This window comes from Saccostrea cucullata, unplaced genomic scaffold (genome assembly GCF_032062105.1).
Source record: "Saccostrea cucullata isolate Sc308-1 unplaced genomic scaffold, CSIRO_AGI_Scuc_v1 ctg1322, whole genome shotgun sequence".
NCBI lineage: Eukaryota > Metazoa > Mollusca > Bivalvia > Ostreida > Ostreidae > Saccostrea > Saccostrea cuccullata.
The window spans coordinates 119,009-144,341 of NW_026930818.1; the positions used below are offsets into that span (position 1 = coordinate 119,009).

The 25,333-nt window shown below is 30.6% G+C and overlaps 1 protein-coding gene across 1 annotated transcript in view; it reads left to right on the plus strand.

Annotated features, from left to right (window-relative positions):
* The first annotated feature begins 6,964 nt into the window (after positions 1 to 6,964).
* Positions 6,965 to 25,333, plus strand: part of LOC134230245 (uncharacterized) — a 57,087-nt gene continuing 38,718 nt past the window's right edge. Inside the window, exon 1 of the mRNA XM_062712018.1 lies at positions 6,965 to 6,997. Within this exon, the coding sequence (XP_062568002.1) occupies positions 6,965 to 6,997 (33 nt within the window). The remainder of the gene's footprint in view (positions 6,998 to 25,333) is intronic.

A 25,333-nucleotide genomic window follows, 5' to 3' on the forward strand; every position in this document is an offset into this window, starting at 1 on the left:
TTATACAGAGTACCAAAGAAATAAAAGGAAATGTTTCAGTTTTATGCAAAAATTATTATGGATTTTGTTCGTGCACCGACAGACCATATTGGTTCTTCATATAAATCGTTATTGAATTTTTAATATGAAAGATTATTTATTTAAGAATTCACAATTTTCAGGAACATTGAATATATTATGTCTTGTATGCAAGTTGCATGTTCACATGTTATAATATTCTCTACGACTTTCTTGGCCAACCCTCGTACGTTACGTATGACCTTAAAGAATAGACTAAGTACATGGTTATGAAAAGCAGAATTGGTCAGTGAAACTTTTTTCCCCGGTCCTGCATATTATTAGACCCACAAGTTGGTATTTTGTTCATTCTTGATAGAACTTTTCTTTTTGATTTAGCAAACTATCCTTTTTAGGAACATGTCTCCCTTGATCATTTTGCTATATTTTCAATATTTTACCAAAGTATATTATTTCTTTTTCATTTTTCTATTCTTTACAGAATTGTATTTCTTGAGCTCCTGTCTTTTTTTCGTTTTGCATTTTTTAATTGTTCGTTTAAATTTGGTTGGGGGATAATTACCTTTTTGTTGTTGTTGTTGTTGAAGAGATGTCTTTCTTTTGAGTCACCCTACCTTTGCTCTAAGCTGATAAAATTAGAAATCTACTGTTAAGGATATTGAACGGTAGCCAATTAAGTTTCTTAAGCGCTTTGTTTTTATTTATACACAGCTAATGGTATATCATGTGAATTACACGTTCAAAATCATTCTTTGTTTGCTTTTGTTAAATACCATTCACGTGAGATAAATTTCCCCCAGAAGATGGCCACAAGACGTAGACAAAAATGGCATCAATGTAAAAAAAAAAACCGACTTCTTACCAGAAATTGATCGATAACCTTTTAATGATGCAGAATAATGGCAATTAATTACACTTCGTTGAAAGTGATATAAAGAAGAGTATATAAAGTTCATTTCAAGGAGTGTTCACAAGTTTTGTTGTTTAAAGTAAACTACAAAGATGACATGCTTCTTTCCCAATGTGTTAGTCTTGATCCTTTGTGTGTTTTCTTTGGAACTGCTCGCATCACCAGAAGTGGCATATAAACAATGTGAAAAGAAGTGTTCTATTAACAGTGATACTTGCTCCGCCGATTGTCGCACGGTTAAGATAAAAAATCTAAGAAGAAAACTCAGAGTGATTAAGTGCCTCACAGAATGTCAAACAGATCTTCACCGTTGTGAAGACGGGTGTTCTTGTTCCTATATATGTGCTGCTGAGGTCATCAATTGTCAAAAAACTTGTGAATTGACACCTTTTGAGAAGAAAAGAGACATGAGACGCTGTCAAAGACGTTGTCGTTACGACAACAACAATTGCAGAAACAAATGCTGATTGTTCAGGCTATATAAAAGTGTTTAAGGCGATAGACAATGTACCAACATGGACGAAAACTTAACAAGGATTATGTCAACCGCTTTCAAGATTACAGATATACCAGGAACTATTACTGCTGATCTATATATGGACATCAGCCATTTAAGGATGAAGTCTTTTCTTGCTTAAATCTATTTTGTGCACGTGTTTTTCAAACTTCTGTATCTATGTAAATTCTATATAAATCAAATATGTATTGAAATGGTAATTGGTTTCAAATTGGTTTTTTGTTTTCATATCTTGTCTTCCTCTGCTTTTTTGACCAAAGCAAGACAATGGCCAATTTTTAGAAAATGTTTTGGTTATTTTTATTAATAATCGAAATCTTTTCCACAAGAGAACAGTAAATTTCTCATATTTTATATTCTATTAATCTTTGTTATTAATAATTATTTTCTTTGTTGTCGTTTGTGTAAAATCTACATTTATGAAAAAAATATGATATTAGATAAAAGTTTATCGGCCATCCAAAGAAAGTTAATATGATTTCCGACGAAAAATAAATCTAACTAAAAATGTATTTTTAAAAAACTTTTTAGATATTAAAAAAACCACATTGTTCATAATTTAATGAATAAAATGATGAGCCATGGACGTTACAAAAATGTACATTTATTAATTTTTGAAGTTCGAAATATAATAAAATTCTCTTAAAAAGAGAAACGAATAGTAGAATTTTAGTGACACATTGAACATAAAGATTTTTTAGTAAAATGATGTATTGATGATACAGAGATTTGGTTAACAATAGGAATTCTATCTACATGTCATAATCACTCAAGAATTTTAAAATCATAGACAGTTTAAGGTCATAAAGATCAATATCAGGTATGCCCCTCACAGACACAAATGATAGCCAAAAAAACGGCATCTAATGGAAGCAAATGTTTGTAATAAAACTGTAAAGAAAAACTCTCTCAATCCAAATGTAGAGCTTTTGCCAGCTGTTATAGAGTCTGGGGATGCAAATGTTTTTGGCAAATCATGTCAATCCATTTTGTCCAATGCTGCTCCATTGCGTTTAAATCTAGCGATTTAAATGACTATGTCAGAAACGGGTTGCTTTGCAAGAATGGGAGTATCAAACAAGTCGTATATGGCTGTGTACACTTCACAAAAAACTTCCAAGTGTTCACTCTAATAAATGTAATTATTGCAAAACTACAGAAATAGAATGGTATTATATTTTCAAATTATTATACGCAATGAGTCTTCTCAACAGTTGTTGAAAGAAAATCAATTATTATCAATGAAAACAAGTGTCCGGTGAACTTAATTATAAAACAATAAAGTTGTACTTTGCAACACCTGTTTTGTGTAATCAGCTTCATTTTGCGACCATTATCAATTTGTAACAACTAGTATAACAAAAAAAACACAAAACATGGGCGAAATGGCCATTGAGGGAGGAAGTAGAGCCGTTGCAATGTTGATATCTGGACCATCCTTACGACACGTTTCATTTCATTTTATTTTAGTGTTTATTTGTCCTTGATATTACTTTTAAAAATAAACAAGTATAAAAATCCATGTAAACACATTTGCTATAAATTCCAAATTCCATAAATCAATAGCATTATTCAAACATTACATATACGATAAAATAAATAATCAAATATCTAAATTTTGTACCGTATGATTTAGATGCAGAATGAAAAAAAAAACACACACACAAAAGTATACTGTATAATTTTAATATGCAGAACAAAACAAATTATTTTTGTATACCTAATTAAAGTACCTAAGTAATGTAGTTAACTTTAAGTTACTCTGCTAGCTGTAGTTAAATAAAGTAATAAAGATTTTACTAAAACACTCAATCAAAGTGCCTTTACTATTCATTTCAGAATGAAGTTTTGATTATTTAATGTCATGCGTGTATAAATATTTTCCAAATGAAATGGAAAATATTAAATTTGTATCCACATTTCTTTCTGATTTTGCATTATTAATATAAAATTTAAGCGATTTAAAGCTTTCAGATCTTAGAAAAGTTCTAGATCAAAATATAGAACTATTCACTGTAATTAACTGTAATAAGTTTTGCTTGGAATGTGTTATTTAATTCATATTAAATGTGTTTATCACTTTGCTAAACGTGGTTTTATGATATGTTTTTATGAAAGTTACAATTATCCGTCGCGTGATAAAGTCTCAATATTAGTTATCAAAATATATTCTTACCACACCCGATAAAACTTTCTTTATGAATTCATATTTTAACTGGACTAATATTCAAATATTAAAAATTGCTGAAATAAAATACATTTTATCATGAAGAACAGACAAGACGTTTTGTTTAATTTGGGATAGAAAAACGATGTAAAACTGATTTTTTTTATATAAAATCTATTCTAGAATAAATTGGATAAATAAGATAAATCACAATTTTATTGTATTCAAATCTTGTTAAAGAAATAATCTTTTAATGATTAAATGATGATTTAATAAATTAAAATTAATTTTTTCTTATCCACTTTGTGTTTTTTCAGATAATATTTACGTAATTTAATACTGTAAGTTCCAATTATTTAAATTTATATGACAGTCTTTTTGCTTTTCCTTTAAGGCTGGTAAATAAAGATCCATTTAACCAGCATCCTCTTAGTATGCATAAGGGAAGAAAACCTATAAATCCAACTTTTTATTATTCTGTTTAGAATGACATAAATAAATATATTTATATGTAATTTGTGGTAATTATAATTTAATATACTAATGGAGATAATTTCCTTTTTCAAGGTCAACAGGGAATCTGTAACAGCGTATCATACGTAACATTCCAGGTCAGTTATCAATTAAGTACATGATAAGGAATTCAAGAACAGAGATATTTTTAAATTCTTTAGAGAGAATATTCATTAAATATTTAAAGATAAACTTGGCTATCCAATGATAAACACTTTGGTGAATTGTTGATGTCTACATAATTATGCTTTACCCAGAAAAAAATGATAAGAACCACTGGCTCTGTATTTGGTTATTGTTAGTTCCTGGTGTCTACCTATTGAATATTCTTTTTAAAATACTAATTTGCCCTGAGTAAATGATTTTGTCATTTATATTAATAAAAAGGAGACGCTAATTGTTAATTCTTTGTGTAGTTCTCTTCAGCAGTTCATTAATTTAATTAATGGTGACCACAAGGTCGAGAACTTGATAAAAATAGTGCTGACTATAATTAGCCTTGCTTATACTTAACATAAATTGACCTGCGCTATTATCATTATTATAAATTAAGAAATTGAATTGAAATTTTTTTGGGGGAACGTATAAAGGGCATGTTTTTTGTAAGATTTGATCAGTTCTAAGGCTTCTTTAATTGCATCGGTATTACTCAGACCACAACATACAAAATCTACATTCCGTATTAGACATGTCTCACGGCATTTTCTTCGGTTTACTTTTAATCCTCTGTGTCTGCTGCATCGGACTGCATGCATCCCCGGAGAAGAGATATAGAAAATGTGAGAAGAAATGCTTCCTTGAAAGAGACAAATGTTCGGCTGAGTGTCGTGCGGTAAAAATTAATAATCAGATTCGTAAAATCAAAGTGATGCAGTGTCTGACAGACTGTGGCGGGGAGTACCAGGAGTGCACCAGTGAATGCTCCTGTTCCTACACGTGTGCAAGGGAGGTTCACAGTTGTAGGAAAATATGTGATCTACGTCCATTTGCGAAGAAACGCGATTTAAGGCGATGCAAAAGAGGGTGCCGATATGACAACAAACAATGCAGAAACACATGCTGATTTGAAAAGAAAAACAAACAGCATAGAAAACGAAAGCGTGGCAAAACGTCCAAGTGAAGTAAACGTATACATAAACCGAGGAAGCAAGTTCAGTCATCGAAGTAATATATCTATGTGATCAGAAATATAGTTTCTCGTATATAAAATCAAAACTGAATTGTATTGTATGGATGTGTAAAGAAATGACAATAAATGAGGTACATAATTATTATAATAATAATTTTTGCCTGTCTTTTGTTACCTTGAACAATGTTACATTGTATATATATAATTTTTGTAAATAAAAATTGAATGTTGAGTGAAAGACTTTAAAGATCTTTTTCAAATACGATCTTTGTATTAATATTGTGAGAAGCAGTAATAAATACAATATGATTGGAGTACTACTAAACGAGATCGATTTGCTTCAAATTTAGATACCGTGTATAAAGCATTTTATTAGAAAGATTCAAAATTTCTACCGATTTGTTACATCTTTGATATAACCCTCGTATATATATACAAATTTATATAAAGCAGTATTCTAGAGTATTTGACCAATTTTAAATACTTGTTTGATTTTTTTTCTTACATGAATTATATTATTATAATAAAGGATGAAAGGAACAATTTTATAACCCTAGAGAATATCACTTTATCAAATAAAAATATTCATCTTATCTAAAATTGTTTACTAATTGTACACTGAAGTAATAAGAAGTTAATATTTAAAAGATACTTAAGTTTCTGATTGACAATATCTATATTGTTTTGGAGTCTTCTAATAATCTGACGAATTCTCATAGTTACTAATTTCGACCTGCTGTTAGCAGAACCATGTTTTCTTCATATGAAGTAAAATCAATTTTATTGTATTGTCAATTAACACTGGTAATTTCAATTCTTATGTCGATACGATATACCCTGGTGAGTTTGAGATAAAAGAAACCACAGACTCTGACACATCTGTTTCATATTTGGATATTTTATTTGAAAAAAACATTAATGGTGATCTACATGTAACAAGCAAGCTCTATGATAAAACGTGATGACTTTAACTTATCGTCAACTTCCCTTACTTATTCAGCAATATACCTTCATCACCTGCTACCGGTCACTGTAGCCTAGTGGTAGAGCGTTCGCTTCGTGATCGGGAGGCCCTGGTTCGATTCTCGTTCGCGGCGCCGCGTCATACCTAAGACGTAAACATAGGTAGTGACTGTGCCTTCGACAAGCGCTCGGCACTAGAATCGAAAGTCACGGGTCTTTCGGATTTGACCTTAGAAACGTAGGTCCCGTGTCACGGTAGGCGTTGGCACGATAAAGAACCCTCACTGCTCAATGGCCCTGAGTGCCGACTACAGGTCTAAATTTGAAGCCCCTCACGTCTCCATATGAGTAAAAAATTCTCTATAGGGACGTTAAACAATATACTACAATCAATCAATCAATCATCACCTACTTACGGAGTATATGTATCTTAGTTGATTTGATACGTAAGAGCATGCTCTACGTATGAACTATTTCTAAAACAAGGTAAATTGTTGACAAATAGATTGATGAAACAAGAATATCAGCGGTCTCGTTTAAAATCATCATTTCGTAAGTTCTAGGGTCGATACAATGACCTTGTCAGCAAATACAATTTATCGTTGAGTCAGATGCTGACTGACATTCTTCATTATTGTTAGTCCATTATTTATACACTGAATTGGCGATGGATTTTCCCGTTATTTCCCGATATGACAGGGAGCACACGGCGGGTGTGACCGGTCGGCGGGGGATGCTCACACCTCCATGACACCTGATCCCACTTCCTGTGTTTCAGAGGTCTATGTTTTCTTTGCTCCTTTTTTGTATTGTTTTATGGACTTTTGATCTTGAATACTTTTCGTTATCCCCCATGTTTCATTCAAAACCTAGAAAGAAAAGAAGAAAACATTTTATGTGACTTTGACTCAATGGAGATAACGAATAGTATTCGAGCTCCAAAGTCCATTACAAATAACAAAACCGGAGCGGAGCAAATATGGACCTCCAAAACATCAGAGGAGAGATTGGCTGCCGACCTGTCACACCCGCCGTTTGTTCCTTAATACAGAAGACGTTTCATCAATTAACAATATTTACTTCAAATTTTATGTCGACTCGATATATCCCAGCCAGCTTTAAATACCAGATATTATAGATTCTGACACATAATAATTTGCTAGAAAAAAATAATGGCCACCTTACAAGGGGAGCTTAAGGGCACATGTAAAGAAAAGTGATTAGTTTTGCTAATAGATCGTAGATAAAGCAGATATTTTTTTCGAAAGATAAAAAAAATCATCGTAAACATTTTCTATTTATAATGCATTTACAAATTCGCTGTTTCTCTTATAAATTTACTTATATTATTATACCCCTTTATAATCATTATAATTGTTATATTTTAAAAAAAAATCAAAGTTTATTTGGTTGAATTAAACCTTGGATATAGATTAAGTATCTTTTTCAAAAGAAAGTTTCTATCAAATGGCATTTATTTAGGGAGTTTCAAATGTTGACCGATTGATACAAAGAAGCGAATAAGGATAATATAAATTTAGCATTTTTACGGCAGCAGATATATATTTTAATTCTCATTCATATTTATCGTTTCATTCTAAATTATCAGATTGCAGTAAAGCCATTTTTAGATAATGTTCACAAGACGTATGCAAAGTAGATCCGAAGTCAAAAGAATACACATAAAGGAATACAAAATTATTACATTTACGAGCTTTTATTTGAATTTTTTAAGGCAGCTCCAAACACTGTACACTAAAGAGTTCTACGTATAGGAAAGTTTTATGCAATTACAGTGATCTAGTAACGAGGTAAATTATTGACAAACAAGTTGACGAAACAAGTATATCAGCAGTCTCGTTTAAAGTCATCATTTCGAACGTTCTATGATCGATACAATGATATTGTCCGCAAATACGATTTATCATTGGGTCAAATGCTGACTGACGTTTTTCATTCTAATTGTTAGTCCATTATTTACACACTGAATTGACGACGGATTTTTCCGTTATTTCCCGATCATGACAAGGAGCACACGGCGGGTGTGACCGATCAGCAGGGGATGCTCACTCCTCCATGGCACCTGATCCCACCTCTGATGTTTCAGAGGTCCGTGTCTACTCTGCTCCTATTTTGTATTGTTTTACGGACTTTGATATTGAATACTGTTCGTTATCTCCATATTCTTCTTTCATTAATTTTCTCAATGTAAGTAATCAGTAGTGATTTCTGCACAGAAATAGTACATTTTCTTTTAAAATTTTTCCTGAGAAAATAAGGCAGGTACCATGTGTTTCAAATGAATGACAAAGTCTCAATATGCACACCTTTTTTATGAGATATTTTCTCCAATACCAAAAAATCAGTTTCCGTAAGTGTTTAAAGCTTTCTGAATGTGAAGTTCAAGTGTACTTAAAAATGTTGTTAATTCGGTTTTAAATCTCATTTACGCATTTTTCTATCAAAATGTCAATTTTATATGTCAAAAAATTCTTTTTATAACTGTTATAAGAATGTGTGTCATGATACCTGATGTATCTTTTGTCGTATAATCATAAATAATTTAATTCAATTAGTCATTTTAAAAAATAAGTGTCCCTTCATCACTTTGATAGTTGAGTAAAATATTCTTCTAACTTCTATAAATATTTTTAAGATATTCAAATTTTTTATATCAAAATTCATAAGGGTTAAGGTTAATTGCTTCGATATGAAAAGTTTTGAAATAACAGATAGAACTACAAGCATTATATATTAAAGAACAAACACTATCTCTTAATCTTTCTTTTTTTTTGCATATAACAGAATATTCACGTCATACAAAACAAATGAAATAAAATATGATGTATACTGAATTCAAACCCTTGATCATTATATAATTATTTTTTCAAATATCTACAAAAACTCTACAAAATTCTACACTCAATCTCACCTAGTAAATTTGAAAACTGATATTTCCTGTTTCCATATCCTGATCTAAAACTTATAAATGCTTGTTTTTTATAATTCCATGGCAATGAGAAAGGCTATTGCTTTTAAAAGCATGATACAAATATACTTGTACTTTGTGTTATTGAGCAAACAAGAAAAGTTAGAAAATTATTTTTTTTTTTATTTTTCCCAAAGTTACAAAGAAAATATTTATTTCAAAATTCAGTCAAAATAATGCTCATTCTCAATTATAATTAATAAATAAATATGCAAAGGAGGATGAGGTATTGATACTTAATACGAACTTGAGAGTGCATAAGTACAACAAACGAGGTTCAATATTCACCAATGTAAGTTTTTAATAACTCTCTTATTAGATATCTTTATTTTCCGTCGATAGATATCGTTTAGTCTAAATAATGATAATTTAAATCTGTATTAAAAGATTCCTTTTGAATATGAGATTTCAAAGATAGATGTCTAGACGTGATTAGAGCGTTTGCTCGGAAATCGCGGAATAAGGGGGATGGGATAATCCTTATTTCATGGGATCAAGTCCCCCTATGAAACGTGAAAAACGGTCCTCCACGGGAGATCCAATGATTGCCGGTCATAATAGGAGATGCCCTTTAAAAGATTCCTTACGGCTCAGTGGCTCTTACATGTAGTTCCTAGTTTTTAGTCTTAATTCGTATCATCCAAAGGCATGTTATGACATCTTAATACGAGCGCAGTACTTCTCGATAGGGACGTTAAATAAATAAGCAAAAAATTTATGAATTAATTCATTACTTTGTAGATCCAATTTTGGAAATCTGCACCTCTCATCAATCCAACTCCCTTTTTTTTACAACATTTTACTTTAATCTATTTCGTAATATTTCATAGAAGTCCTATTTTGTAACACTTTTGATGTTTGGAGACTTTGCTGTATAAAAATATTGTGGATGAGTCAAACATTTCGTAGACTTTTGTAATTACATTTTTATTAAACGACATATTATATCCAAATTAATTATACGTATTTAAACAACAGATTCAATTTCATCGAGGAAAAACAAGCTGGAATGTATTATGAAATTATAAAAGTTATCCAAAATTTAAAACAGTAAAATGGGATCATGAAATAGAGTCAAAATTGGGTTATTTACTAATTATACAATAAAATCTACAGTCGTACCCCTAATGTATGACGCTGAAAATAAAACTTGAATGTTTGAATTTGGTATTGTTCTATAACTTCAGATACTAAAATCTAAATATCAAAATATGGGTCATGAACTCCAAACGTGTCCATATAAGGAAAATATATATAATATAGCTCTCATATATTATATCAAAAAAAAAGATTGAAAAACTGTAGTCGACTTGTAACGCTTACCGGTAGTTGTTAGTTGGACCTTATCTTCTCTTTTGGTCAGTAAAATAATCCAAATATGAAGCAGCTGTAACAGATGATGAGTTGTCCTTCTTTTTGAGTTCAACATGATAATTATATTGAAACAATAAATAAATGGAGGTGACTATTTTCTAATTGATATTAAGTTGTCTATACAGTAAAACTCGGTTATAGCGAAGTTCTGGGGACCTGAGAATTTAATTCGATATATCCGTAACTCGTTATATCCGTATAACAAATTTGTATAACAATTTTAGCGAATTAGCAATATGCATGTTTTCCTTCAGGTATTACTAACAAATATGTTAGAAAAGCAAATGTTACAAAACATATCTTAGATAACTAAAGTGTTTATTATGATTAGAATTTTATATACAAATGCATAAAGGAAATAAAGTCAGTTCAGTTTATCAATTTTTTTATAATCTTGGAAAGCTCGTTATAAAAGATGTAAACTTCATTATATTTAACCTCAACGGGACTCAAAACCAGTTCGCTATATCCGTAAATTCGTTATATCAGAGTTCGTTATAACCGTAAAACTTTACAAAGATTTGTTAAGAATTATGCCGGGGACCCAGAAAAACTTCGCTATATCCGTGAATTCGCTATATCCGTGTTCGTACTAAACGGGTTTTTCTGTATATCTGTATCTTTAGTTGATGGACACAGTTTTTTAAATACCTTATTCTTCTACTTCTTCTTCCGGTATAGTGCAGGGCCTTTTGGGCATCATCGCACTTTATTCTTTGCACTTTTTTAAATTCTGGTTTATTATGTACCTCACCCGGTCATTTAAACATACATTGTGTTCTTTTTCGAATTTGGGATGTGGGTGTTGTTGCTTGAAGCTTTTGTCCTTGAAAATATAACATAACCAAAGCCACATGTATATTGGGCTCTGCAAGATTAATATAATGAAGTCTCACATTTCCGTAAAGGCATCTGTTATTTTCCAAATTCTACCACGTCTACATGCTTCCGAGTTCATGTCCCATATTTACAAACTAATTTCGGAGCAATGAAAGTGCGTTTCTCTGATCAAATGGAATCGATTCCTTAGATTTTACTTCAAGATGTCTGTTTCTTTCTCGATAATAAATTCTATGTATATTCTAAAGACAGTTCTGTATATAATACACATTCTAATTTATTATATATTTTTCCAATATTTTTTAGTCTTTTTCCTAACTGTGGTAAACAAGAATGATATATATACGGCGCATTCTACTAAAAATACAATTTATCAATCTGACATACAGTCAAACAGGACTAAAGTCGTTGCGGCAAACATTTTTCAGGGCCTTAAAGCTTGTCATCATCTACAGATAGCTTAATTAGAACAATTATCACGTATAATTACATGACAAGCATAATTAATTTTTTTCATTCTAATTTACTTTTGGTAATTATGAAGGTAAACATGAATCTAACAATAAAAGAATACTTCATTCACTATCTGCATTAAAATGTGGAATTTATAATTAAATATATCAAAGAGCAATTAACGTGACAAACGATTATACCAGAGTAGAACCTAGTGGCATACAGCAGTTAGCATCCCCTGTTACATTAACTGGTAACAATTGATGTCGGTCATTTTCAATATAATAGTTCTCTCACTTTCAAATTCTTTTTTCTTACAACTAGTTGCATAAAATACAAATTCGTATTTCAAATTCAACAGTGAAAATCCTATAATTTATTTATTGAATGTAAACTGTCAGTCAAATTCCACTTCGTAAGAGGTATAATTTCACTCAATTTTTTTGATAGTATTCTTCTACAGAAATCAAACATGCCACTAGAACATCATTAACAATTCATAACTGCATTCTAAATATTGTCTTCATAGTTCTAGAATCCCTGATTCTCGTGAAATTGCTACAAGTGTTCTTTGGTTGCATACTTCGCTGTTGAAATATCTATTTCCAAAGTATCTTAAATGTTTTTTTTCTTGTTTGAGTCCCTAATGTACGAACTAACAACAGTAAAGTATACCTATAAATAATATGTTTTTGTAAGAATTGCGTTCTCTATATTTAAATAAGACAGATTAGATGTCATTTATGTGTTTTGGATTTTGATACTGTCTTCAAATTTTAGATTAAAATATAGATGACATAACTTGAATGTTTAAATTGCGTTTATAAAATGAAATGGCTTGTTTGTGTATTTTTTGTAAGGTATTCGTTAATTGTTCGGGAAAACCTAACATTTGACTGCTTCCAAACGCTTTTATGTCACGACTTTTCAGTCGCTCAACTTCAAATTAAAAGAAAGAACTTTTCATCTGATATCCGTCAGCCTTTTACATTTTTCCAGATGTTTTAGACACCATAGAGTCTGGCTCATTTGTTTCATATTTGGATATTATACAAGAAAAAGACGTCAATGGTACCCCACAAAAGCTTAATGATAAACGTGATAACTGCAACTCTTCATCTGTCAACTTTCATCACTTATGTAGCAATAACCGACACATTTATCACCTGTATACCAGATTTTTGTCTCCCAGTTGATAAGATACGTCAGCGCATGCTCTTCATGAGATCAATTTCAAAATAAGGCAGGCTTTTAACCAAAAAGTTGAAGTAACAAGGATATAAAAGAATCTTAATCATTTCGAAAGTTCTATGGTCGATACAATAACCTTATCAGCAAACACAATCTATGATTAGATTGTCTGTTTACCCGACCATGAAAAAGAACAAATGGCGGCTGGATTGAGGATGCTTACTCCATGGTACCTGATCCCGCTCTTAAAGTTTTGGAGATCGATCCTTGTTTGCACTGATCCCGGTTAGTTTTTCTAAAATAGTGTTCTTTGTCTCCATGTTGAAACTAAACCATAATATCTGGATACACATATCAAAGTCAAATTTTAGAGTAACAGAAGGAGGATTAAATAAACATAACCATTTGTATTTACTTTGAATTCAAAAATCTGAAAATCGACTTTAGTTGAAATATTAAAAAGTAAACGTACTTGAAAAATCTTTAGTTGGTCTTCTTAAAAATGGGTTTCTATCAATTCAAACGTAATTTCCCGAGATCAGTAAAGTTCTATTTACAGGCCAGGGTGGGACAGTCCTTCAATAAAGATTTTAATTCTATATTAAATCTCAAGCCTTTTGATATAGAAAAAATCTTTCTTTCAATGCTAAAGGTTTTCAATATCTCTTTTTTATTCTCTTAACTCTCTCATGTGTCATTATTAAATAGAAATATTTTGTGAATTTTATGCAGTGGCGTGATATAGGTTGAAGGGGTGTATCTATGTAGTAGATTAATTATTTCAAAGGTGTTTTTGACGTTTCATCTCAAAATACAAAATTTTGAAATTCAAATTAAAAGAATTCATACGCCAATGAAAATGCTAACATTTTCTATTATACTTACTGATCAATTACATAATTACTTGATATAAATGAAAATGCTAATTTTATAGCATTCTTTGAATTTTATTTATTTCAACAGCAATCATAATATTACCATAGTGCACGTTTATTGCACAAGGTCACAAATACAAAAAGGCTACCAACGTGGAGTATTAAGTGAATTTTAATAGTGTTTATAGACAAAGAAAATAACATACGAAAGGATATTAGAAGATTACCAGAAACAAACGACATAAAACTGGGAAAATATTTTTTAAAAGCAAATACCAGGGACCTTTATGCTATAGTATTTAAGTCCCTGCAAATACTCAGTATGTGTTTATGATAAAGTTATTCAAATTTGTCTGGGATTTGACTCTAAGCATTTTTTCAAAATGTTGCATATAGATATGAATTCAGCGGGTTTATTATGACAGAATCAACGTTTATTCAGTTTACATTTCCATTTGTCTAATCAAAACAAATATCACGTATTTTACATGGTATAAAAATGAAGATCCATTATTCATATATCAATTTCGTTCATCCCAAAGAAAAACAACATATTTTAGATACTCAAATTGCAGTTCAATTTTTTACTTATAAAGTAACAAATCTAATTCTCACAATGATCTCTGCAGTCTTTGAAATCGTAATCACACTCCTTCAAACATTCTCGCCTACCCCAGCGATATTTGAAAGGTTGACTGCGACATCCTGTTACGCATGCTCGATTTTCTCTAGAACATAGGGAGATACAGTTACATTTTTGTTCACATTCAACATATTCACTTTTACATTCACGTGAACATTTCAGAAAATCTGTTCTCCTGGTGTTCTTGTTCTCTCGGCATTCAATCGAACACTCCTTTCTTTCAAGAGAGCAGTCTTTAACACACCTATTATTAATAGCGGAGACAACAAACGGGAACATCACAGCATAGATAAGTAGTGTGTTCATCTTTTAAAAAGGACTATTTTTATATATTCTGAAATGGACAGACAATGAAATACAATAAACAAACTAATTGTTATAATACTTATAAAAAAGGATTTTTTAAAAAATTACATCATAAGCAAATTGACCATTCCTTACTTAAAATAAATATTTTGTACCTTTTAAAGCTGTCTTTTTACCGGTTTCACAAGAACTATATATCTTGAGAAGAAGTCGAAAATGTGAAAAGTTTACAGACGGACGGACGGACAGACAGACAGACAGACAGACGGACGGACGGACGGACGACGGACAAAATGTCATCAGAAAAGCTCACTTGAGCCTTCGGCTCAGGTGAGCTAAAAAGGATTTTTTCAAAAATTACATCATAAGCAAATTGACCATTCCTTACTTAAAATAAATATTTTGTACCTTTTAAAGCTGTCTTTTTACCGGTTTCACAAGAACTATATATCATGATAGTTAAATAGCTCTTTCTTGTAAGCTATTAAGATTTTAAGTAGTGACAAATAGAAACTTACCCCTTCTATTCGTTAGCTGGATGGTGTTTGTATAAAGTATGAGAAACATTAAGTATTTAACGGTAAACGGAGTTAATGTTAATGGGAATGTAATTAATTTGTGTTTTTTAAGATGAAGCATTAATAATGTTACTTTTTGTACATGTATATCAGGAGAACATATTTCACTTTAGCTTAATTCTTAATTTCTAACATAAAAATTGTACAACCAAATAAATGCAAATACAACTGGTCATTATGAGAAAGGTTTCTTCCTGAATAAATAAAAAACAGTTTATTAAGAAGCTAAAAAAATGAGGTTGATTTATATTCATATTAATCTCCCAAAAAATCTGCAAATCCAAAACATAAGGAGAAAATTTTATTTGGTCGTAGTCTCATTCTGATTTGAAGAATACAGCTGAAAAAGCAAACTTAAATAAAGACTGCATCAACGTGCAATACTGATATAAAAGGTTCAGAGATTATTTAAGGAATACATGTAACTACATGTACCTTCATTATATGTCAGCGAACCAGATGGCATATTATTTGTATGCGATGATGGTACAGAAATACTCAGAAATCATGAAAGACAAAAACTTTCCATTTATTCTTATATTCACATTTTAATCATAAATATGGAAATTACATGTATATGCATTTACTTTTTACATCCAAATGTACAGTTTCACTTTTTAGTTTTATTCTTTGATACTTTTATTCCTTTAATGATTTTATTTATAAAATTTCTGTATGATATTTTTTATCATCCATTCACTTCCTGGTCATACATTGTTCAAAAACTTATTTTGAAATACTGATGATGATGAAATAGGACACCATCTTACAGGAATAAAAAAAATTGTATTTTTGGCATCCAAATTATTCTATAACTAAATAACTTTGAACTTCATTCCATATTTTGTTTCCATAATATACCTTTTATTTGCCAACATGAAACAACCAGTTTTACTCTCCAGTAAGTCTGAGTTCATTTGCAATGGAAGACAGAACAACTTATGTTTGAGAGAAGGGTCATTTATTCCATTTACTACAAATATATTTTATCAAATAATGAAATTAATGTCAAACATTGATTAACCAAAAATGACTGAATAAATGACAATTAATTTGAAAAGGTGGGGTTAGAAAACCGCACACCAATAGAAATACATGTGTAACATGAGAAAAACATGTAATACAACTAGAATAAGAAACACAGGTTCAAAGATAAAATTACAAATTGAAACACAGCCATTTACGAGAATATTATATGTGAGTTGTAAAATTACAAACAGAATATAATAATAATACATGTACAACACATAAACAAAATTAGAGTTTTTTTTATTTAGGACAACTGATTTTAAATAAATTTTTAGGATGATGGTGGGTGGGTAAATTGAATTCTTGTTAAAATTTAATCTCCCAAAAAATCTGCAAATCCAAAATATAAGGAGAAAATTTTATTTCGTCGTAGTCTCGTTCTGTTTTACAGAATACAGCTGAATACATGTAACTACCTTTTTTTATATCAGCAAACCAGATAGTTTATTATTTGTATGAGATGATGGTACAGAAATTTATTTCTTGATTTCATTTATCAAATTTCTATATGATATTTTTATCATCCATTCACTTCTTGATCATACATTGTTCAAAAACTTATTTTAAAATACTGATGATGATGAATTAGGACAACATCTTACAGGAATAAAAAAGTTGTAGTAATCTCGTTAACTTTGTTCCATTACAGAATACAGCTGAAAAATGCGTCCATCAGCTATTAAAACAAAGAAGTGAATTAAGTTAAATCAATTCTTACAAGGATATGACACTCTAGCAAAATCAAAATTATCCAAGGATTTACATTTGGCTGCAAAATCAATACAATTATTGTAAAAGAAGATCAACAATATCCTAGAAATCATAGGAGTGCTATGGAGGATACTGAGATTTTTAGGGGAAAATTGCAAAATGAAATTGATAAAGACCGAAAAAAGGGACCAGTCATTTAGGAAATTATAAATGCTCTCCTCTAGGTGTAATTCATAATAAAGAAGCTGGATCTTTTCGTTTAATCCACGATCTTTCATTTCCAAAAGGCGATTTAGTCAATTCTTGGACTCCTCCTGAATTCACTAGTGTCTCATATCAAAATATAGAAACAGTCATAGCATTGGTTCAGAAATATTGTTTCAATTATCTGATGAGCAAAGCAGACATACAGGATGCTTTCTGTCTGCTTCCTACTCATCCATTAGAGTACCATTTGCTAGGTTTTTGCTGAGAGGATCAGTTTTATTATGATGCTTCCTTCAAAATGCATGCTTCAGCATCTCGTCAGCTTTTTGAGAGTTTTTCAACAGCAGTTCAGTGGATTTAAATTAAAAAAATTCATATACAAGGGGTTTCACAATTGTTAGATGATTTCTTTTTTGTTGGGAAAGCTAATTCTGTAGAATGTTCACCAGCACTTAATACACTTTAAGTTTAGCAGATGCTTAAGGGGTCTTTCTATTAAAGAAGAAAAAACACAAACACCATCTAATTGCATTGTAATTAATGGAATTGAGATAGATTCAAAGGTCATGGAAGCACGCTCACCCAGTGATTGTATTTCTATTAATTATGAAAGCATGTGGTCTTTATTGTCTGGATTTTTTTTTAAAACTTCGATATGAATTTTTCATAACATAGTCTCAATTGCTGAATAAAATATGGTTTAATTATTCCAAATATTGTTCCTTATATATTTAATTCTCCAATTACAGTGTGATTATTTATGTCCTCTATAAAATAAAAAAAATGTTTTTACATGTTTATTTTTTTAAATTAGGCAAGTTGAATAAAAAGCGCACTTTTGATGGAGTTAAATATTCGTCAAGTTAAACAACACCTTAAATTTTCAAGTTTTAAAGCTTGAAATTTCATGATCTTATGCCCTTAATGTGAATTCGAAAACAAATTTTTAACAAGGTAATTATTTACCCGAAACTGTGCAAAGTATTGACTGTAGATAAACTTATCGATACCTTTATAACCTCAGCTAATTATTTGTTTGTCAATGGCTTATATTTTTTTTATCTTATACAGAATAGGGATTGAATAAATTGTACGACAGACCCCCATATACAACTGATAAAATTATATTGAGGCAAAATTAAGTTTACAATAGAAAAGTCACCAATTTCTTCATAAATATCATGTCAATACACCATTATTGTGTTTTATAAATACAAAAATATAAAAATAGATATTTCATCCTCTTTGGTGTCCTATAATTGTAATAAGCCAAGTTAAAGAAAAGTGTTCCATCTCAAAACATCTATAAACAATACAAATATGTTAGGGGGACATAAAACATGGATAGCTGGAAATTACAAAGGCAGTCTCTACGAGGAGAAAACACCTCCTGTCGACTGGTCACATCTGTCATGCAGGTGATTCCTTTGTATTAATTAGGAAGGCTCAGTTTTCCGAACTTTTATTGATTCTGTATAAAAAGGAAAGGCTTAAAAAGCGAGTTCGATGGGATGTTTGAAATATATGAAAGTAATGAAGAGAATTGAAAACGAAACGTCATATCGAACTAATATACTCTTAAAATAAATATTGATGATTAGAAAAAAAATGTTATATTTAATTGTCGTAATTGATGGCTGTGTAAGAGTGTATTTTTTTATGTAGAAATATTTAAATATCTATCTTGTTTCAGAAGATTATTTAACAGATTGGCAAGTGAAAGGTTCCAAGAATTCAAACAGTGGAAGTCAAATAGATGGTTATAAAAACCTGTCAATAAAGTTTATAAAATGATATGTATTGATAAAACGAACATTATTCAAGCACAAAAGTCATTCAAAGGCCATTTAAACAATATCAGGGACTTGGAAAACACGGAATCCTAAAACATCAGAGGTGGGATCAGGTGTCATTTAGGATAGAACATCCCATACCTACTGGTGACACCCTCCGTGAGCTCATTGTCAAGATCGGGCTAACAAAACGATGAAATCCGGTAGACAATTCAGTATATGTAAAATGACCTAACAATTAGTAGGAGTAAGCATTTGACTCAATGATAGACTATAATTGCTGAGAAGGTTATTGTATTGCATTGATCAGATCGGAGGACTTGTAAAATGATGACTTTTAACAAGACTTTTGACGTATGAGAACCTCTAGGATCTGCTTTTGTATGGAAATGTTATATATATTCAGAATAAGCTTTAAATTCATTTTTTTGATGACCAATAATAAAATATGTCTTGCGTTTTACATTTATCCTAAAGGACAACGTCTTTAATCTATCGTGAGGAATGTTTGTATAAACGTTTGAAAAATCTTTAATTTAGATGCAAATTGTTGATTTTCTAGAAGATTTTTTGAAATACATATTTGATTTGCATAATTTTTTTTAAATCTTTTTTTTTAATCAATAATGTTATTTTTTTTATAAGTACTGTTGAAGCATATCCTTCGCTGCCGTTGATATTCTCATAGGAAGTAAAAAAGCTTATAAAATGTTGAAGGGTTCCTCATAAGGCTTTTCCTCAAAGCTGTTGGCATGCATTTATTCTTCATTAAAACATGTCCTCGCTAAATAGTGACATTTTAAATGCAGATGTATATCTGCAGAAGATATTATGTGCACTTTTTTATTCTTATGACAAATAAAAAAAAAACTACGAATACTTAGTTGTAATAACGAAAAATTATCTTGCGTTATGTCCCTTTGTTGCATGGCCAGTATTATAGAGTCGCCGTCTCTTTAAAAATTGATTTCTTTTACTAAAAGGTGGTTTCTAGGTGAAATCACCTTGATGGAACATAAATAATTATATGCATTATGGACGACACATCATCAAACAGTAAATACGAGTTATCATAAATTAAATGCTGACTGACATTTTTTTTTCAAAACGGGTGTTCGGCCATTGATAAGACAATAAATTGTTTACGCCTCCATGGCACATGTTCTCACTTCTGCTATTTGAGAGGTCGGTGTTAGCTCTGGTCGTAATTTGTATTATATGAATGAGATTTTTTGTTTGAATTTTGTTCGTTTTCTCTATATGGATGTATTTCACTCTGTGTTTATTAAGTTTGAATTAAGAAGACTCTCGGAAAGTTTTATAATTGTAAAGTAAAAAAGTTACAATTCTCTATAATTTGTGACTACATGTATTTCTTAAATCTTCTGGCCCATTTGGAGACAGATTTTGAAATTATATTTACATCTATACTGTTGGTACTAGCTTAAAACTTCTTTTTAATATCAGATCTAGAGCTTGTGACCTACCTCAATGCTACCAGGAGTGATGAGGTATTTGACAGTCATATTATCATTATATACCAGCATTTATTAAGCAGTAGGCGATGCAAATGAAATGTCGATTCAGAAACAAAAACTTGTGGATGTAATGTGCATTTTTTTGCCAAGAACCCATTATTACACTTTCATCATTATTTCCTTGTGACGAGTGCAAATAATGTTTTAAAAAGAAAATTATGGGATCCATGTTGTTCAATAGAACAGATAACGTTCCAAGATGATCAACGTCTGAACTCGACTCCTAATATTAAGGACCAAAGCGTAAATAGAAGAGAAAGAATTCCCAAAGAAAAACCAGTCGATGGTATTTAATGCTTTACAGGAGTATAACCGTTCCTTGTTCAACGGTCACAACTACCGTGAGTTCAATGTAGACGATGTTGGTTCACTATGCATCTTTTTTTAACCATGCGCGTGTTTTCCTTTAACATTTTAAAGTACTCTAACCAATCAGAGTATTTCTTATGTTTTCTGTGTGCAACCGTGCTTAAATTACGTTTAAAAAGCTCGTACAGTGCAGTGGACAACCAAATTTCAAAGGTAATCGAACTTCTTCAAATAAAAAAAGAATCATCTAACTAATATAAGGTAAATCCTTATGTCCGTGTTTGCTCTGCTCCTATTTTGTATTGTTTAATGCAATTTTGAGCTTAAATACTGTTCGTTATCTCCATATGTTTTATTTAAGAGTTCTACTTTAATTGAAAAAGCAGTTGTTGAAGATGTCTAAAGTCCTGGAGGTATAAAACGACCACTTTCAGTGTTTATTTCGTGAACAAAGATATTTCTCTATGAGCACGTTTACGGGTTAGTTATAAACTTTAAAGATGAAAAAAAACTTTAAAGATGAACGTTGAATGACGAATACAACAAACATAACAAAAAAGAAGAAAAAAATAATAACTTATGGATCTAAACCTTAGCTAACTGTAAGTTGGGTATTTTTACTTTAATTTATGAAAGCTAAAAGATATGTTTTCTTTTGATATAATTACAATAAATGGGTATCGATTAATGAAAATACTACCATGTAAGTGTATTAATATCATTAAGGTTTTTTGTCATTATTATAACCTTGATTGTAAATAAAACCAAAAGTTGCGTCGTATTTTGGTTTGTTTTATCTTAATTGTTAGTCCTCAATTTTTATACTGATTTCTGGTACGGAAAGTTCCTTCTACCTGAATAATACATGAGTCCATGGAGGGTGTGACCGGTCAACAGACAATTTAACTTCTCCTTGGCACCTGATTCCGTCTTCGATTTTCCGTGGATCCTTATTTTATGCCCTCTAAATATATTTGTATTTTAAATTGATTTTTTGATGTTTTCACAATTTACAAATATGTTATAGTACTGGTTAAAATCGGTTTGTTTGATTAGTATTTGTGTTTAAAATGTAACAAAACACAAGTTGAAGTTAAGATTGCAGTTAATGTGTTATGATGCAGTTATTAAACTCGACGTTTGTGCCTACATGTATTATCAAAATGTATGTTACGTGTATGCTGTATATTTGTTACTTATGCGAACAGTTTATTGGTGAATTCTAATTTCTTATAAGAAATCCATAAAATGCACAACAACGAATATCAATTTATTAATGCAAATGGCCTAATTCAGGTGTTATATCTTCAGAATCAAATTTTGACAAATTGAAAATAAAGATTATAAGAAGATATATTTCCTGTATAAATGAACCACGTGTTTAACAATTTGCTATAAAAAAAAAAAAAAAAAAAATGTTTTGTTATAACGTTATAAAACGTCATTACATTGTTAAAAGCTTGAGCTCGTATATGCAATACACTGATTTCTTTGTAACATGTATGGTTTATCAAACTTTAATTAATAATGTATTAGCCTTTCAACTTTGATCAAATATTTGAAAATCCAAGAACATTTATTTACCAATGAATTAAATTAAGCAAATTTTTCAATAATGTCGACCGTTAGAATTAGTTTTTTTTTTCTTATTAGACTCTAAATCAGTGATGCAGTAAGAAATACATCAATTTAAGATATGTTATTTATTTATTTATAATCCAGTATACCTAAGAGTCGGATGAGAATACATAATGATAAAATTAATAACTTTCTTCGACAAGAAGCACACGGCGATTGAGAACTGTCGGCAGGGGATGCTTATTCCTCCATGACATCTAATCCCACCTCTGATGTTTTACAAGTCAGGTCAGTGTTTGCTCTGATCCTGATTTTTATTATTTAGTGAACTTCTGAGCCAGACTGTTGTTCGTTGTATCTATGAAGAAGGATATGGAGATAACGAACAGTATTCAATCTCAAAGTCCATAAAACAATACAAAATAGGCAAGAGCAAACACGGACCTCCGAAACATCAGAGGTGGAATCAGGTGCCATGGAGGAGTCAGCATCCCCTGCTGACCGGTCACACCCGCCGTGTGCTCCTTGTCATGATCAGGAAATAACGGAAAAATCCGTCGTCAATTCAGTGTATAAATAATGGACTATAGTATGAAAAACGTCAGTCAGCATTTGACTCAATGATAAATTGTATTTGCTGACAAGGTCATTATATCGACCATAGAACTTACGAAATGATGACTTTGAATGAGACTGCTGATATTCTTGTTTCATCAACTTGTTTGTCATAATTTACCTCGTTTTAGATATTGTTCATACGTAGAGCATGTTCTTGCGTATTGAATCAACTGAGATATATATACTCCGTATGCAGGTGATTAAGGTATATTGCTGCATAAGTAAGGGAAGTTGACGATAGAAAAGTTAAAGTCATCACGTTTATCATATAGCTTGGTTGTTAAATCACCATTAACGTCTTTTTCAAGTAACATATCCAAGTGTGAAACAGATGTGTAAGACTTTGTGGTATCTTTTATCTCAAGCTCACCGGAATATATCTTATAGATCACTTATTTTCCCATGATGAAAAGAATGATAAATAACTGATAAGTAGAAATCATTTAGATTGTTCGACATATATTTTATCAAAAGACCATTCAGACAATAAAAAATAAAGAAGGTGTCACTGTCCGTTGTTAATTTGATTATAAGGTATTTACATAGAAAACGAATTGCCACACTCTTGCTGCACTATTTAAAATATATGTTAATTTTGAAAATCATTTTTACCTTTCTGCAATTCAATTATTACAAAAAATAACGAGGAATTACAAAGTTTGACCTTTAATTTATCATCAGATGAATAAAATTATGGCAGAATAATTCTTCTTCTTACACGTTGATATACTACAGTTTTGTAAAAGATTTTCAAATATGGACAGTTAGCGATATTTAAAACCCTTTTTACAGCGTTTTGACATCAAATAGAATATTTGAATATTTTCTTTATGTCTTTTCATTTACTGGGTATTTAAACAAATATTATTTGACGGGAAGAAAACATGTTAGTTTTAATTGATTTGATTGTAGCTTGTTTTCAGTTTTGAATGATAAAGTATCTGATACCTCCTCTTGTGTTTGAGAGGTCTGTGTTTAAATAAACTTTACATCTACAGCTCCTTACTCACATATTTCTCATCAGATAGATGATTTCTTTACTTTTGACACACCATACCAGAATCTTTTATACTTTGCAGCACTCGTTTTCAAATTGATTGAAGAAAAAAATACACATATAAGAAAATAGTAAATTTCATAAAATAGAATTCACGAAATGCTAATAAAAAGGAAGTTATTGAAATTCCTATTTCGTCATCATTCAGTGAGTAGCCTGCAACTGTTTTTATTTTCAATAAATGTGAGTTTAACAAGTACTCAGAACATGTTCTTCGTTAGACAGTAAATTGGGAGATAACATTACCATAAGTAGATGATAATGGAATATTGCTGCATGTGCATAAATAACGAACGCTGACGATGGAAAAGCTTAAGTAATCTGTTGGCTGTTACTTAGTCTTTCTCGCGTATAATCAGTAAAGCATTCAAAAATGAAACACATTTGACATACAAATTACTTGTATTTTTTTTAAATCGCATTACATTATCTTAATAATAATATTTTCGTTCATTAACTACAAATATCTTCACAATCTCCATGGTCGAACTCACATTCTTTTAGGCATTCCTCTTTATCCGATTCAAATTGGAAAGACTGAATGTAACATCCAGATACGCATGCGTCATTTTCTTTAGAACAGAAAGATGTACAGTTACATTTTATAGCACATTCAAAATATTCATCTTCACATTCACTTGAACATTTTTGAAAATCTTCTCTATCGGAGTCCTTTTTCTCATGACACTCCATTGAACACTCACTTTTTTCAAGAGAGCAATTTCCATCACACATGTTGTAACCAGTCGTCATTGCATTGACAGAAAACAGAAGAGTAATTGCGCAGATAGTAAGAATGTTGATCTTCAAAAGAAATTTTATCTGCTACACTTGAGGTATATGTTTGTGTCTGGTGAATCAACACAAACAAAAAGGAATATGTTGTAAGCAAAATCACGTAAATATTACAAAAGTATATATTTATCTTTGATATTGAATACTAAGCAACGTATCAATGAATTTTCGAAAGCTATATATGGAAAATCTAATAAAATGTGTTTAGAACGATTTACTTTTATTCAAAAGA